The sequence below is a fragment of the Nicotiana tabacum genome, chromosome 2, assembly GCF_000715075.1.
Source record: "Nicotiana tabacum cultivar K326 chromosome 2, ASM71507v2, whole genome shotgun sequence".
Lineage (NCBI taxonomy): Eukaryota > Viridiplantae > Streptophyta > Magnoliopsida > Solanales > Solanaceae > Nicotiana > Nicotiana tabacum.
In genome coordinates this window covers 126548908-126564099 of record NC_134081.1, presented here as the reverse complement: position 1 = coordinate 126564099, position 15192 = coordinate 126548908, and the positions used below count along the sequence as shown (strand labels likewise).

General features: G+C 33.4%; 2 protein-coding genes and 1 non-coding gene across 5 annotated transcripts; 2 read left to right on the top strand and 1 right to left on the bottom strand.

Moving 5' to 3' along the window:
- Positions 1–293: 293 nt before the first annotated feature.
- LOC107771466 (uncharacterized) lies at positions 294–4089 on the top strand. Of its 3 annotated transcripts, none has more exons than XM_016590829.2 (6): positions 294–529; positions 1663–1748; positions 2165–2278; positions 3094–3220; positions 3308–3425; positions 3814–4089. In XM_016590829.2, exons 2-6 carry the CDS (start codon positions 1739–1741, stop codon positions 3868–3870), a joined length of 426 nt encoding a protein of 141 aa, XP_016446315.1. In that variant the 5' UTR covers positions 294–529; positions 1663–1738; the 3' UTR covers positions 3871–4089. The 3 variants fall into 3 exon arrangements, with proteins under 3 accessions (XP_016446315.1, XP_016446316.1, XP_075095322.1); XM_016590830.2 differs by lacking the exon at positions 294–529 and adding an exon at positions 599–714; XM_075239221.1 differs by lacking the exon at positions 294–529 and adding an exon at positions 851–869.
- On the top strand, positions 2292–2484 carry LOC142174322 (U2 spliceosomal RNA). The gene has a single exon (XR_012703588.1). It is a non-coding gene; the product is annotated as a U2 spliceosomal RNA (small nuclear RNA).
- A 2380-nt stretch (positions 4090–6469) lies between the features above and the next one.
- Positions 6470–11815, bottom strand: LOC107771467 (uncharacterized). The gene is made up of 6 exons (XM_016590831.2): positions 11586–11815; positions 11396–11470; positions 8154–8284; positions 7193–7661; positions 6904–7017; positions 6470–6797 (listed from the first exon to the last, which is right to left on the bottom strand). Exons 1-6 carry the CDS (start codon positions 11670–11672, stop codon positions 6732–6734), a joined length of 942 nt encoding a protein of 313 aa, XP_016446317.1. The 5' UTR covers positions 11673–11815; the 3' UTR covers positions 6470–6731.
- Between the last annotated feature and the right edge of the window lie 3377 nt (positions 11816–15192).

The following is a 15192-nucleotide window of genomic DNA, read 5'->3' as shown; positions in this document are numbered from 1 at the left end:
ATCCGTCCCGCACCGTATAACTTTAAATCCGCATAGCCTTAAATCCACCCGCCTTCCCGCCCCATTTGTCATCCCTATGCACGTGCAAGAAACGTCCACTGAAACTAGTTAATATGAATAGGTTAAAAGACAAGTCATAGTTTACTTGCAACTGAATGCGGGAGGAAGGCGCAGACGTATGAGACGGCTTTTGGAATATGCTATCCATCAATCATTACTCATATATTCACAAATCACCTACTCCTATTTTTTTATTTTTTATTTTTCTTTAAATAAAACAAATAGAGAGGAAAGAATAGAGTTTTGGCTTCTTTTCTCAAAAAAAATCTTTTTTTGAGAAATGAAAAAGAAGCCAAAACTCTCTTATTAAAAATTTGGAACTAAATAATTCATTTCTTATTAAAACCCAAACACACTCCCATTGTTTCATTTCCTTCTGCTCTACCGCTTACTTTTCCTCTTTGGAAAGGAAAAGACTCAAAAATTCTAAAATCCCAAGCTTAGAAGACTCAATTTTCGCAATTCAGCTGTAAGTTGCTATTTCATATTTTTGTTTGAATTTTACTCTTTTGCCTTTTATAGAATATAGTAGTTCATACATCAATATCAGGTTATGTATATCGTCTAGTATTTCTTTTTCTTTCTTTCTCTGGGTTTATACTTTATATCGTTTATTCACTGTATAAGCAACAACTTTAGCTGTCGGTTTTCTGGGTATTCTTCTTCTCTTTTTCTTTGAATTTTAGAGTAGTAATTTTATGGATCTTCTTCTATTTCTTCTTTTTTTTGCGATCTCTTTCCAAGAATATAGGGAATTTCTCTCTTTTTTAGGCAATCCCTTTTCAAGAGTAAAGGAAGTTTCTTTTTTGGTGGGCTTGTCCTCTGTATAATTCTGGTGGTTGATATTTGTTAAATTATTAGTTTGGTTCATCAGCTTTATTATAATATGAATATATCTATGAAAATTAAGCTAAAAGCTTAGGAGGTTAGGCTGTAATCCTCATGTTCCACTTTTATGTGCTTAATTTTGCCTGCTTTGTCCATTATGTGAGCTAAGCATCAATTGGAAAATCAAAAACTGTTTAAATAATTTATTGTTACACTTAAAATGATATCAAATTATGGGGTAAATATGCTTGAATTAATCTAAAGATATCTCTAGTATTAGAATTTTCCCTCAAGGCTTTGGTCTAGTGGTAAGAGTGCAACTCGTGATGTGTGTCATTCGAAACCGACAGTAGATAAAAGCCTAATATTTAAGTGGAGAAGGGTCCATTGCTCACTGAGTTTAAAATCGTGTGCCACTAGCCCTTGGAGATTTCTCGGTTATAAAATGAAATTTGATTAGAATGTGGTGAATTAAACCTCAGGTCAAGGCATGTGAACTTCTCAATGCTGAGAATTTCTTGGTTCAGAAGTTACTCATTTATATTAAAGGATGTGTGTGTATAGAGAGGCTTGTGATCATGCTGTTCTTTAGTTGCATGTTTATTTACGAGGAATTGGTTAGTAGAGTAATAATGGGCCTTTCCCTTTCCTCGATTGCTGAGATAAATTAGTGGTTAATTCCTTTTCCTATTTGCAAGCATTATTAAATGAGCTGAATGCTGATCACATGGTTAACTAGTAAGGTTGAAGTCCTTATTTGATCATTCAACGCAGGTATCTAAAGGTCACGCAAGGGGATAACTCAAAAACCTTAAGGCAGAAGCCATCAGCTTGAAAGAACCAACTACATATGGAAAAGAGTGAGCACTTAGTCTACCTATACGTAACTCACTATCTCATTTTTCAGATTTCTGACAGTTTTTAGTGCGATTACAATGATTATCGTATATGTTTGTTCGTTGGTGACACATTCTTCATGTATCCCATGATAAATTCTACTTTATTTCTCGTTTCATATATCTTCTCAAAGATATCTGAATACTGAGTTCATGTTAGTCAAGATATTGTTACTAAGCGATGAAATGTTCATGGATTGAATTTTGTACAGTTGCTTGCAATTCTGCATCAGGAAATTTTTTTAGGATATGTAAGTTTTTAGGAAAATTTTGTATTTGCCCTTCATTTTGCAAGTTGAGCATTAAAATTCTTCTGAATAATAGAATTTCAAAATAAGGAAATTCGTAGCCATAATTAATTGGATGTCTGGGTCTGGCAGGTGCTACTCTTGAAAGCGGAGAGGGCAGAAATAGTGTTGAACTCGTGAAATCAGTCTCTGACAAACAGCTTGACCTTTTGAGGCCGTCAGCTCGGTATTATTCAGTGTCTAAAGGTAACAATTTTCTATACCTTTCTCGGCTTTTTGGCTATGATCAAGTGTAGTATCTATTTTTATCGGTTAAAGGTAACCATTTCCTTTACCTTTTGGGGTACCATGACTATTTTAGCTTCTTTTATCCAAGAGACGGCATTTGTATTTAGCTCACAGATTGAGTGCTCATTTTCTAAATGCATGACTTGTATGTTAGGATCATTTTCTTCATAAACTTTTAGCCATGGAGGTTCTCTATCTTTGAAACTTATTTATTCTAGATTCGGAAATAAGAACAACAAAAAGCTATTGATGCTGTTTTCACATTCCCCAGCAAATAAATGTGGAATTGCTTTAGGACATTTCGAAGTACATTAGAATATATCTTAATCTTTTCCTGTCACAAGTTTTATCTTCATTCAGTTACTTTTTAGAGGCCTTTTTATGCGTCTTTCATAGTTCGAGGATAAAATATTTTGATTCATGTTTCATAAGAAAACTATCCTGATACATGTTTTCCCCTATTTAACTTTTAAGTTTTTTGTTCCGTCTCTCTCTCTCTCTCTCTCTCTTTGTTTGTGTGTGTGTGTGTGTCCATTAGTATTGTTCATAGGTTTGCTTTCCCATTTGTTTGGGTTGTGGGATGGAGTAGATTCTTTTCCAACTGTCTTTAATTCCGTGGTATCTGCTGTAAACATGAAGGCAGCTATTGTTGTAAATTCCCTTCAATTTTATTCCGTCTTCGTTACATCTATCAATTATCTGTCCACACTGGTCACAAAAGATGAAGTGAGAAAAGCAAACCGAAATTCTGAGTTGGATACTTGTGATTATAGGACAAAGAGGTGATGCAGAAGATCGTGATAAGGGAAAGTATACGTTGATTAGAGATGTAGAGGACCTTCAAACAGGGTTCTATGATAAACCTCTTCCTTGCTTTGGTTGTGGAGTCGGATGGTTTTCGTAAGTACTGTTATACGTCTCGTTTACTATCTCTCATTCTCTCTCGTCTTCCTTTAGATCTGATTGTTTATAATTATTTACCAATAGATTTCTACTGGGATTTCTATGCCCGTTGTTGTGGTATTATGCTACAATACTGTATTTTGGAAACTACTACCGCAAGGATCCTAGAGAACGTGCCGGACTTGCTGCATCTGCTATTGCTGTAAGTTGATTCCCACCTCCCCCCGCTAAAACATCAAAATAATGGATCAATCAAAAGAGGGGAAAAGAAAACGCATTACATTGCATTTCTCTACCTTTCTGGTTTTCTGTGATGGAAGGGGCCTTGGCGTTGGTAAAGTTACTGCCTGGTCACGTGTTCGAGCCGTGGAAACAGGCTCTTGCAGAAGTGCAGGGTAAGGCCGCGTAAAATAGACCCTTGTGGTTCGCAGGTCCGGCCCTTCCCGGGACCCCGCGCATAGCAGGAATTTAGTGCACCGGGCTGCCCTTTTTCGGGTTTTCTGTGACAATTCAAAAGTCGTTTGCAACTTTTTATAGTGTTTAACAGTTTGACAGTCCTAACAGCATTTAGAATTTACACTCTTATGCAGGCAATGGCGTGTTCTCTTGTGTTGATAATAATCATAGCAGTAAAACTCTTCTTGTAGCTTCCATTATACGAGCCGTATCTATTGTGACCAAGATGTCAGAATTGTGCTGTTGCTTGTTTTGTAGTCAAGTGAAAAGACACATCTCGAGTCTAAACTCTCCAATTGTAAATGCTCTTACGAAGAAAAAACATCTTATATACAGAACTATACACGTGAAAATGTATACCTGCTCAAGTATTCCATCAAGATTATTATTGAGATTCCTCTTGTTTGTATACATGTTTTTCCATGTTAAAAGTGCAACAATAATATTATGGATTTATGTGCAGGACAAGTTATACAGACTTTCAATTGTGTCCCCTTTCTTTAAGAAAAGAAAGAGGTTATCCATATTGCTAGTGTCTCCGAACAGAATAGGGATTTTTACCCAGCTACACTGTATTAGAAACTTATTAACTACTTTTCTTTGTGTTCCTTAAAAATTACATTGTGTGTCTATATTTACTATTTATGTACAAAATCACAATAAAAGAAGGATCCCTTAAATATAGGGATTAATTTGTAACTGTATCCCCCATCCCCATCTATCAACTTATTTAGTCTCCTACAATCACGATTTTCTTCCTAATTTCAAAAGATTTTAAAGTCATTCTCTCTTTCATACAAATCAAACTATTATCTCTCTAAAATTGTAGCATCATATATTTCTCTGAATCAATTCTACCAACAACCATTAAAAAGTTTCAACTATTGACAAATCCATCAACATTATCTCTGAAATTGCAGGTAGAGGAGTCTGCCATTGACATACCATTAAAAAGTTTCGAAGTTTTGAATTAGATATCTGGATTTTACGAATTTGTGATTTCTTTGGATTGGGTGTTCTTGAAAACGATTGAAAATATCCTTAGGGTTCATATCTCAATTTTATGGGAGATTGGTTAAGTTTAAAGTTGGTTTTAGGTAGAATTTCAGATTGAAACTCGAGGAAGAAGAAGTTTCGGAATTGTATTACGATTGTATGATAAATGTATCATAATTGTATCTGAGTTGTATTTGATACATCAATACCTAAGACAATTCTGATACAATACTAATACTATTATAATACAATATTGTATCATAATTTAAGTTTAGAGTTGGTTCTAGGTGGATATTTTAGATTGAAACTTGAAAAAGATGAAGATCAAAATTGTATCATAATTAAGAATTGTATCACGGTTGTATCATAATTTGTACCTAAAATAATACATGATACAATACTAATACAAGTATAATACGATATTGTATTAATTTAAGTTTAGAGTTGGTTTTAAGTTGTATCGTAATTGTATAAGAATTGTGTAAGAATTCCTTCATGATTGTATCAAATTTGTATCTGAATTGTATTTGATGCATCAATACATGAAAGAATACTTGATATAACACTGATACAAGTACAATACAATCTTGTGTCAGAATTATATTAGTTTTTTAGAGTAGTAACGTGTATAGGTAGAAAATTTTCAGATTTCCTATAATTACTGTGATGGATATTCAAAATTGTACAGGATCGAAAATGTTACCATACAAACAATAACCATTTTTTGGTTCCATTTCTACGGCGAGTATGGCTTCTTTTTTGGTTCAAGACTTTTTTTGTCCATTTGTATTTTTCTTGTGACTTCTTATACGAGAAGCAAGTATCTTGTATAGAGTTTTCGAGAAATTGGAAGAAAAAATTTGGTGAAATAATATTGGAAGAAGAAGTTGCTTCCAGATCTGCGTATAAGAAAAGAGAGGGATGGGAGTAGAGAAAAAAGGAAAGGATACAATTCAATCCCTTAATTGAAGGTGCTAATAATGGGGTGAGAGCTTTTTAAGGGGAATACATACAGTTTGTAAAAAAAAACATAGATACTTTTTGAAAACTACAAAACCTAAAGCAAATAAATAAATAAGTTTCTATTATAGTATATATAGGAAAAACTCCCCTCTGAATAGGGCCTCCGAATTAGCTCTAAATTGCTTCCAAATTCCAATATGTTACTTGCATTGTTTATATTTTGTTTGACCAAGTTTTAAAATCTGGTTCTTTTAGGTTTTATATAAGCAGCTTATGTTTAGTCAATCATTACAAAAGTGAGTTTCAATGTCAAATTATGAAATGGACATTTAAAGATCTCTTTTTACAATTAGTATTCTTTGAACTTGAAAATATTTATTATGACTTAATTAAGTTTTTTAATTGCATTCAATTAAAATGTAAAATAATCACAAAACAGAGAGGTCGGGATTACAAGACTTTGGTCATGGATGTGTTTTCAATAATGCAAGAGTTTAATCTTGTCCGCACTTGAGAATGGCTCGGTAAATATAGAACTTTTTGTAATGGTATTTTGTCCTGAAAAGTTTATGAGCTGCTTCCCAGCAGCAGAAAATAGTTTCAGCAACTACTCACAAGTAGAGTGCTTATTTTTTCAGAAACTTGACCAAATACTTTAAGATTTAACGCAAGTACTTTGAAAGATAACTTCTGATTTCCCAGAAACTTCACCATACATGCTCAGATCTTTGGCAATTAGTAGCAGCCAATTATGCGCTACGAAACGAGAACGATGATGATAAGAACTTAACGATCCTCATGCCAGCAAATTTAGCTGATAAGCCAACAAACTTAAAAAGAAAGTCCCTCTCGCATAACATCCTCAACAGTTTTCTTACAAAATGTATAGTATTTATTTAATTTAATCTCTAAAACTTCCAATAGCACGGACAAAACTTGGGAACAAACTCCCTTCAAATTGAGGTCGTGAGGTTTTTTGTGAGTATCACAGGTGAAGCTTGTTTTATAGCTTTGGCTGTAGAATGTTTTCTTTTCCCCAATAAATTGCCTCAACATTTGTTGTAAAAATTATAAAGCTTCCAAAATGAAATTCTCAGGAACTTTTCGCTGCCAGTCGCACATATTTGCCATCAACAACGAACTTAGAACTCGAATTTATCTGCAGAAAACAGGAACAAAAAATTGTGTCAGCACCCTTACACGTTTGGTTAAAGGATCAGTCACGAAGAAACTAGCATCGATCCGGTTTGATTAGGTTAGCTGACCTTATGCTCAATTATGTCACTGAATTGGCTTCCGTCTTTTACCATGCCAGACTCATTTGCAGACTCTAGAACAATCTTTTTAAGTTTCTTCAACTTCAGAACACCATCAGAATTCTGTCCCGAATGTGACAAGAGAGTAAGAGAGATACCAGACAATGCATACGATCATAAAAATAGTCTCTAAGATGTGACACATAAAGACTCTTGTTTAAAAGAGGAAGAAATGCTCATGAAGATATATATGAAAAATAAAGTTGCAAACTAATGATGAGATGGAAAGAACACAAACGGATTTCAATGCTAATGTGATCAGTTTCTTCCACTTTATCTTCTTCTTGCTGTCGTTTCCATTAGAACCATCCACAACAGCTTTATCTTCCTTCACTGTTTCTTTTTTGGCTTCCTTCTTACGCTTAGTTTCCTGTTCCTTTTCAACCTGGCTTACTTCGCCATTATCTAATTCACCAGATGGCTTGGCGTCACCATTTTCAGATTCCCTGTCTTTTCTTTTCTTCTTTGAGTGAGTATTACCATTTTCTGCCTCTTTCAAGTTTTTCTCCTTCAATAGCTCACCTGCTTTGTTCTCAAGAATCTCTCTCTTTTGATTGTTGTCATTAGAGACCTCCACACCATGGTCAGTCGGTTCAGTCTGCTTAGGCTGTTGTTTAGCGTGGAAAGCTCGTGCCTTTGCTCTGTGCTTCTTACCATCAGCATGGAGAAGTAGTGTCTGCTTACTAGTTGCATTGGTATTACACAAACTGCAGATACATCACTTTGAGGTCAAATAAGGATGAATCATATTAAAAAAGAAAAAGGAAAAGTCAGAAAACAAAAGAAAAGAAGAAAGAACAAATGAAGCATCAGAAACAAGTCTTGCAACCCATTAATACAAGCCAGAAGAGGAAACCAAAAAGAAAAGAAGAGAACATCTAGGTAGGGAGGATAAAGCACTGGTTGAGGCAGTTATAAAGCTTTGAATGGATGAGGGAATAAGAAACAAAAGTCCACTCTGACTTGGAGTCGATGATTATCAACCAAGAATGGTGGATGACACAAACTCTTGAGCTACAAATAATATTCCTGTCTTGCAGCAACAGCAAGACAAAAATATTTAATTGGACCTAGGATAATACTGGTTTGTTTCAACGAAAATGTCATCTCATTTCTAGCAAATATCCATAACTTTTTCGTCCCATTCTTAGAAAGCTAATCAAAAATAAGAAGAGAAAGACAAAAAAAGTTCAACAGACCTACAAAACCAAGGTGGACGGTCTGACAATCCAACATTGATATCTACATCAGGCTTCTGCTTTGAATCACTGCTGGCTTTGGCAGGAGTTCCATTTGAAGCTTTTCCTAGGCCCTTTGGCCCATATTTCTCCTGAAGGACATACAGAGAATAATTAGAAAACACAAAATCTGGATATCAAAACACCACTCAGTTAAGACGCATCAGTTTTGGAAGCAAATACTATATGAAAGTAAATACTTGCAAGAGAAAATAGCATGATGGAGAAATAATACAGTATTTTTTTGTTCAAGCACAGATTAGGATCCCATTTGAGAGTGCTTTTTTTTTTTTTGAGAAATAAGCAGTGGCGGAGCTACAGTGCTCCAAGGGTGGTCAGGCGCACACCCTTCGCCGGAAAATTGTACTACGTATATAAGTAAAATGATGTTCTATTTTAATATATTCAATAGCTTGCACACCCTTGACACAACCGGGTGAGGTAGCCCAGTGGTGAAGGGTGTGCAAAATGTTCCACTGATTGTAGGTTCGAATCTCAATGCAAGCTTTTGGTACAACCCATTTGTTTTATATTATTATATTTTCAAGAAGCAATATAAGTGTAGCCTTCAGATCCACGTTTTCCTTCTTTTCCAAATCCCAACCAACCTTTGACTTTCTTTTTCTTTTTTAATTGTTCAATAAACAAATATTAAAGATCATTATTTAGTTGAAAGCTACTTAATAAAAATTTCTAAAAGCTCTTTACTAGACCTAAACCTAACTTTTTCAAAATAGAAAGAAGAACCACAAAGGAGAGAAACAAAAGACCATCCCTTGCTTTTTGCCTTGCTAGCCTGATGCGTTATTGTCGGATGCCCGTGAAATCTTGCACTCTAATTCTGAATCTGATTCAATTTCAGGTTTGACTCTTCTTTCTTTCTCTTTTTTTTCTTAATTTATAATCTGAATTTTATTGTTAGAGTCTTTAGAGATTGAAAATTTACTAAATATTTCTACATCTCTTAAACAATTTACAACTAGAATAAAGTAACTGATACTTAGATGACCCGATTCATCATTCATGAACATATATCTGTTCTTTAAAAAAGAAAATAAGGAAAAATTTGGTGGATGTGTATACGAATTTGGGACATAGCTTGAATTTTCAGATTTTGATTTTCATGGTTCATTATATTATAAAGGCATTTCACATGGCACGAGCTAGAGACCGTAGAAGTTAATTATGGACTTCTTCTATGATGATAACTCTCTGAAAGGATATTGATTAGGAACTATTTGATTTTTAAATGTTTCCTTCATGATGCCTAAACTCATATTTAAGAAGCAAAACTTGTATATTGCTCTTGGATCGTGTGGATGTGTTTTATAAGATTATTGATTGGCAACTTCAAGAACTTAACGGCCGTTTCAATGAGGTGACAAGTGATTTGTTTCATGGAGTAGCTTGCCTGAATCCAGTTGATTCATTTTCTAGTTTTGACATCAGGAAGATAGTGAGAATGGCTAAATTATATCCTGATGACTTTGATGAATTTAATTTCGGTGTCCTTGAGGATCAACTTGCTAATTATATTGTTGATGTACGTGATATTGATCAAAGGTTCTCCAATTTAGGTGGACTTGGTGAAGTTTCAAAAAAACTAGTTGAGACAAAGAAGAATATTACTTATCCTCTTGTATTCTACTTAGTGAAACTTGCTTTGCTTCTGGCAGTTGCCACTGCAACCGTTGAAATAGCTTTTTCTGCAAAGAAGTTTATCAAGAATGACTTGCGGAATCGAATGGATGATGAATTTTTGGACGGTTGCATAGTGCCTTATGTAGAAAAAAAAGTATTCCGTACTATTTCTAATGAGGTTATTATAAAAACATTTCAAGAGATGAGACCTCGTCGAGTACAATTGTAATAATATATTTAAATTGTGCTTTCAGTAGTAATATTTTTTTTGTTGATTCCTTTATATTGGTTTTGATTTATACAATAGTTAATTTTGTTGTATTTTTATGATTTAGCTAAATATTGTGTATTTTATTATAACAACATTCGATGCACCCATTCATAAAAAAATTATTTACTTATCCGGTTGAACACCCTTCGTAAAATTCCTGGCTACGCTACTGGAAATAAGTATCTTGAAAAGTACTTTTCAAGATTTAGTAAATTTTCAAAATGACTTCTGGCAAAAGCTCAAATTTGGAGATTTTGTAACAGATTTTGGGCATAAGATTCAGACATTATTTCAAGTAACAATTTGTTCTCATAAAATAGGATTGTATGATTCTATTTGAAGTTAATTTTGTATATGGCACAAAAGTGCCTTATAAATGGTATTACTCTTTAAGTGTTGTCCTTCTAAAAGCACCATAGGAAAACTGCTTCCACAATCAACACTCGTCATACTCCAAAACAGACATATCACTAAGTTCGGAATAGAGGAAAATGTTTTCCGTGGAAAATGTATTACTTTGGAAAATGTATAACCTTGTGATGTTTGGAAAAGAAAATGACTTCTGCCTACAAATTAGGAAGTCATGGTTTCCCTTTAGGTGGACTTTTTTTCTTTGAAAAAAAATCTTTTGGTAACCAATCACTGGAAAATGATTTCACTACTGAGAATTAGAAAAATGTTTTTTTCAGTAGCTAGACACGAGAAAACAATTTCTTCACCCAGAAATAGGAAGATATTTCTTGCAATTATACATATAGCTTTTAGAAACCAAAAATCGAACCTACACAGTTTTTGCAATAGAAAGTGAGAATGTTAGTGAGGTATTTAGTAGTCATTTTGTCGATTAAGCACACAGTTTGTAACTTAGAAAGATAAGGATGGACTAAGGACCATGATCTCACATCTCAGTGATATTTGAAAACACTGGGTAGAGAACTTACTGCTCCACAAGTTAGTTAACCGGAACAGCAATTGCAATGAAGTGTTAAAAGGAAATGTGTGTGTATGTGTTTAAGTGTGAGTATACGCCATTCCTGTAACTGAAAATTTTCCAAATACAAATATTTATAGCACTAAGCTGAAGCTGAAGCTGAAGCATCAGAATTTTGCTGGGACTAGTTGCAAAAAAAAACTTAAAGCGGGGATAGATTACAAGTAATGGCACAATTAACTTGTCGAAATAGAAAACTAAGGTCATAAATTGCATTGCTCAGGTAAAATTCAAAAAATAATACCAGAACATTATCCGAACGGTGAAAATATGTAAAACATAAAAAGATAGAGACTATACCGCTTCAGTAATGCATTGGGTGTGACTTTCCACTGTTTGACGACTAAAAATCTCCCCACAGTCAATGCAAGATAGCTAGAACAACAAACAAAAGCAATAAGTGAACAAATCATACTTAAATAAATGACATTCAAAATCTAAGTGAAGGAAAAATAAACAAAAAATGAAAAAAAAAAACGAAATCGAAAACCTTATAAGCAGAACAAATTCGGAAATGGCCGGGCAATTTAGGTTTCTTAAGGTTATCTCCACAGTCTTCACACTGAAACCAAACCATCGTTTCCCTCTCTTTCTCTCCTTCTCCTTATGTTAAGCGATGGAGAGAAAGTTCTAGAAACTTTGAGGAGCTATACGGAGCCTGCAACAATAAATTATTTTAACGAATTTAGGAAGTGAAAAAGAAGAAGGGGTTTTAGGGTTTAGGGATTGAGCAAAAAACAAAAGTTGATTATGGTGTTAAATGGAAAAATCGAAATGAACACAGCGGAAAAGGTGATGTCGTGGGCCACTTTTTTCTGTAGAAACTCATGGGTGCAAATATTACAGGCCCAAATTACTTTGGACCAAACTGAATCCATAACTTAGAGCCCAAAAACTAAGTTGGCTGACTGCAGGTCCAAATATTACAGGTCTAAATTCATTTAGAAGCTGTTGGACGTGCAGCAAAGTAGAGATATATTAGTAATATAAAAGTTGGAGAATCAGATTTAGAATTTTTAGTAAACTTAAAATATATAATAGAATTTTAGGAAAGACAAGAAACATGAGAGAGAATCTTAAGTAGAGATATATTAGGAATATAAGAGTTATATATAGTTTAATAAAAGGTTAAACTTTTGAAATAAATTATATTTATGTAATTTTTTGGAAGTAGTTGTAACTCTTATAAATTATTTTTAGAAGGGTTTGTGTTTTAAATTTCTCAATTATAAGTTGTCTGATTAACATTTGGTTTTTAAGGACTTGTAACACACACATATTGCGACTTGTAAATCGTAAATAATAAATGCGATTTATTAATCGCATTGGAGAATTGCGACTTATAAAACGCAAATACCAAATACGACTTATAAATCGCAAACACTATATGCACTTGGATAACATATGAGAACCTATATAATAGAACATTTGGATACTATTATCTTATAGTACTTCGTTTGAAAATTTTATATATTGTGAGGAAAAAAAGTACCTAAACTGATTTTTGATTACATTTTCTCAATCCATGACCTCCTATAGCAAAGGTATATACCCTATTTATTATAAACTAAAATTATTTTAAAATATTATTTTCTATAGCTACCTTTTATATTTTTTAGCAAAATAAGTATTTTATGGTATATACTAACATTGAGGCAAGAAATAAGGCATGAAATACGATATTTATTTTTTTCCTCTCTCTTAGACAGCTGGACATACCTATTTTTAAGGGATTGTCGCTTCTGTATTCATGAATACATGGCGCGAATATATGTGAATGTATACGTGTACAGCTGTATTCATGAATACAGCAGCGCGAATACATGTGAGCACATATGCGTACAACTGGACTGCCCTGATTTTAGGCGCTTTTTACTATTGTATTCATGAATACACGGCGCGAATACATGTGAATACATGCGCGTACAGCTGAATTGCGCTGATTTTAGGTGATTTTTGCTGTTATATTCACGAATACAGCAGCGCGAATACATGTGAATATACTACCGTAACAACTGAATAGTAGCTATAGGAAGTAATTATGTATACGGTAGCTATAAGAAGTTAATAGTCACTAAAAAATAGTAGTTTCTGAAAATTTCTCTTAATCTTTCTTGCCAGTTAAGCATGTCAGTTTTTTAAGATAAACACGTTTACAGTGTGCTGTCACATAATAATATAGCACTATATTAAATTCAATTTCAAATATTAATCGTTTTGATAAATTAATTTTTTTAAAGAATATTTGGCATTTAAAAAAAAATACAAGAAGTCGTTTATTATTTTTTCCCAGATCTACAATTACTATTTCAACTAATAGAGAGTGCTAACTAAATGACATTTAAGGAGAAATAAAGAATAATTAGGGCAGTAATACTCTTTTTCCACAAATGAAGATGAAAGCTGGTGTATTAATTATTGGGGTTTGCTAATTCTCTTAAATTCTGCACCGAAATATGCAGCTTCTTGTTAACGAGTTCAACGTAGATTCAGGCATTCAGCTTTCTTCCAACTCAAGTTCCTTGACTTTGTGTACAAATGGAGATCATTATTCAAACAAATTGCTAGGACCCGATAAAGAATTTTTTTCAATCTTCAATATCTCTAGTCTTTATTTTTTCTCTTCATTTTTTATTCTGTTCTTTTTACAAAATACTAAAAAATTGAGTATATTTTAATTATATGATAGAAATCATTTTTTTAGTAAATGTTTACTGGTCCACGAGAAAATTATTGCCTAGAGTTTGTTTTGGAATTATATCCATAAGGGGCGCTAGCTTATTATAAGGCTTCATTAGTCAGTTCAACCCTAATCTTAACGTTGTCTATATAAACACCACTACGAGTACTAATAGATACACTCTAAATCGTCTAGAAAATGCTAGGGGTTAGATATCTCTACATTATTGAGGGGTTTTAGGTTGTAGAAAAAGAACTGATGACATAAGTCGCGATTCCCAACTAGTATTTACGGGTTAAATACATGAGTTTGAATATAAAAAATTATAACCCAAAAGAAAGAAATATTTGCTCATGTTGAATTGAACTCTTGAACCTAATAATGGATCTTCCTTGAAATGCTGAAACAAATGATTGAACAGCCAGCCATTGTCCTCACAAAAGAAGTATAAAATTATACTTTTAAAATCAAAGATAGCTGGAATCCCATAACAGGTTGGTGAAAGTGTACTTCGTGGGTACTTCGCCTTTGATTTGGATTTTGGATATGTACAGTTTAGCAATAGAATAGTATCTAAAAGGCTAAAACCCTGCAATAGAATGTTCAATTATCAAAAGTAACTTTTTTTAGGTTTCCTAATCCGGTATCTTTATTTGAGCGCGATTAGATCGGGATCTACGTCGGAGAGTCTCACGTTGGAAGTTAAATGTTTCGTAATAAAGGTAACTTCATATCCAAAACTCAAACACAAAATTTTTGAGTATTTATCACTACGCTGCAATTCATATTAGTCATATACTATCATATATCAGTGGCGGAGTCACATGCACTCAAGGGGTGTCAATCGAGATTCTTTCGTCGAAAAATTATACTGTATAGGTAGATAATTTAAAAAAAAAATATGTATATATACTATGTATTGACACTCCTGAATTTGTGTGAAAAACTACTCACGCACCCCTTATTAAATAGTTAGATAATTCATTGCTGAAATTAAATATTGACTTGTGGGAATGCGTGTCTAGTATTATAGGGAGCATATCACACAAACAAGTCTCCTTTTGAAATATTTTTTTGGTTTGGTCTCTTCCCTACGTTTTCCCACCTCCCCCACCCCAACCACTCAATAGAAAATCATCTCTGGATTATGAATTTATGAGTACCATTTCCATTTTAAAAAATTAATTTCTTCATGTTAGTATATTGATCGACATTAGTGTTCTAAGCGAAAATAATATCACCTACGACGAGCGTAGTGGAATGATTGAAATCCTTCCTTTTAAGTAAGATATTTCAGAGTTTAAACTTTGGAAATAAAAATGTTTTGCTAGAAACACGTTACCTCTTTAGTGACCTATTTTTCATGAATCTAAATTAGAAGGTCAATAAACATCCAATATTGAAAGGTTAAATTAAA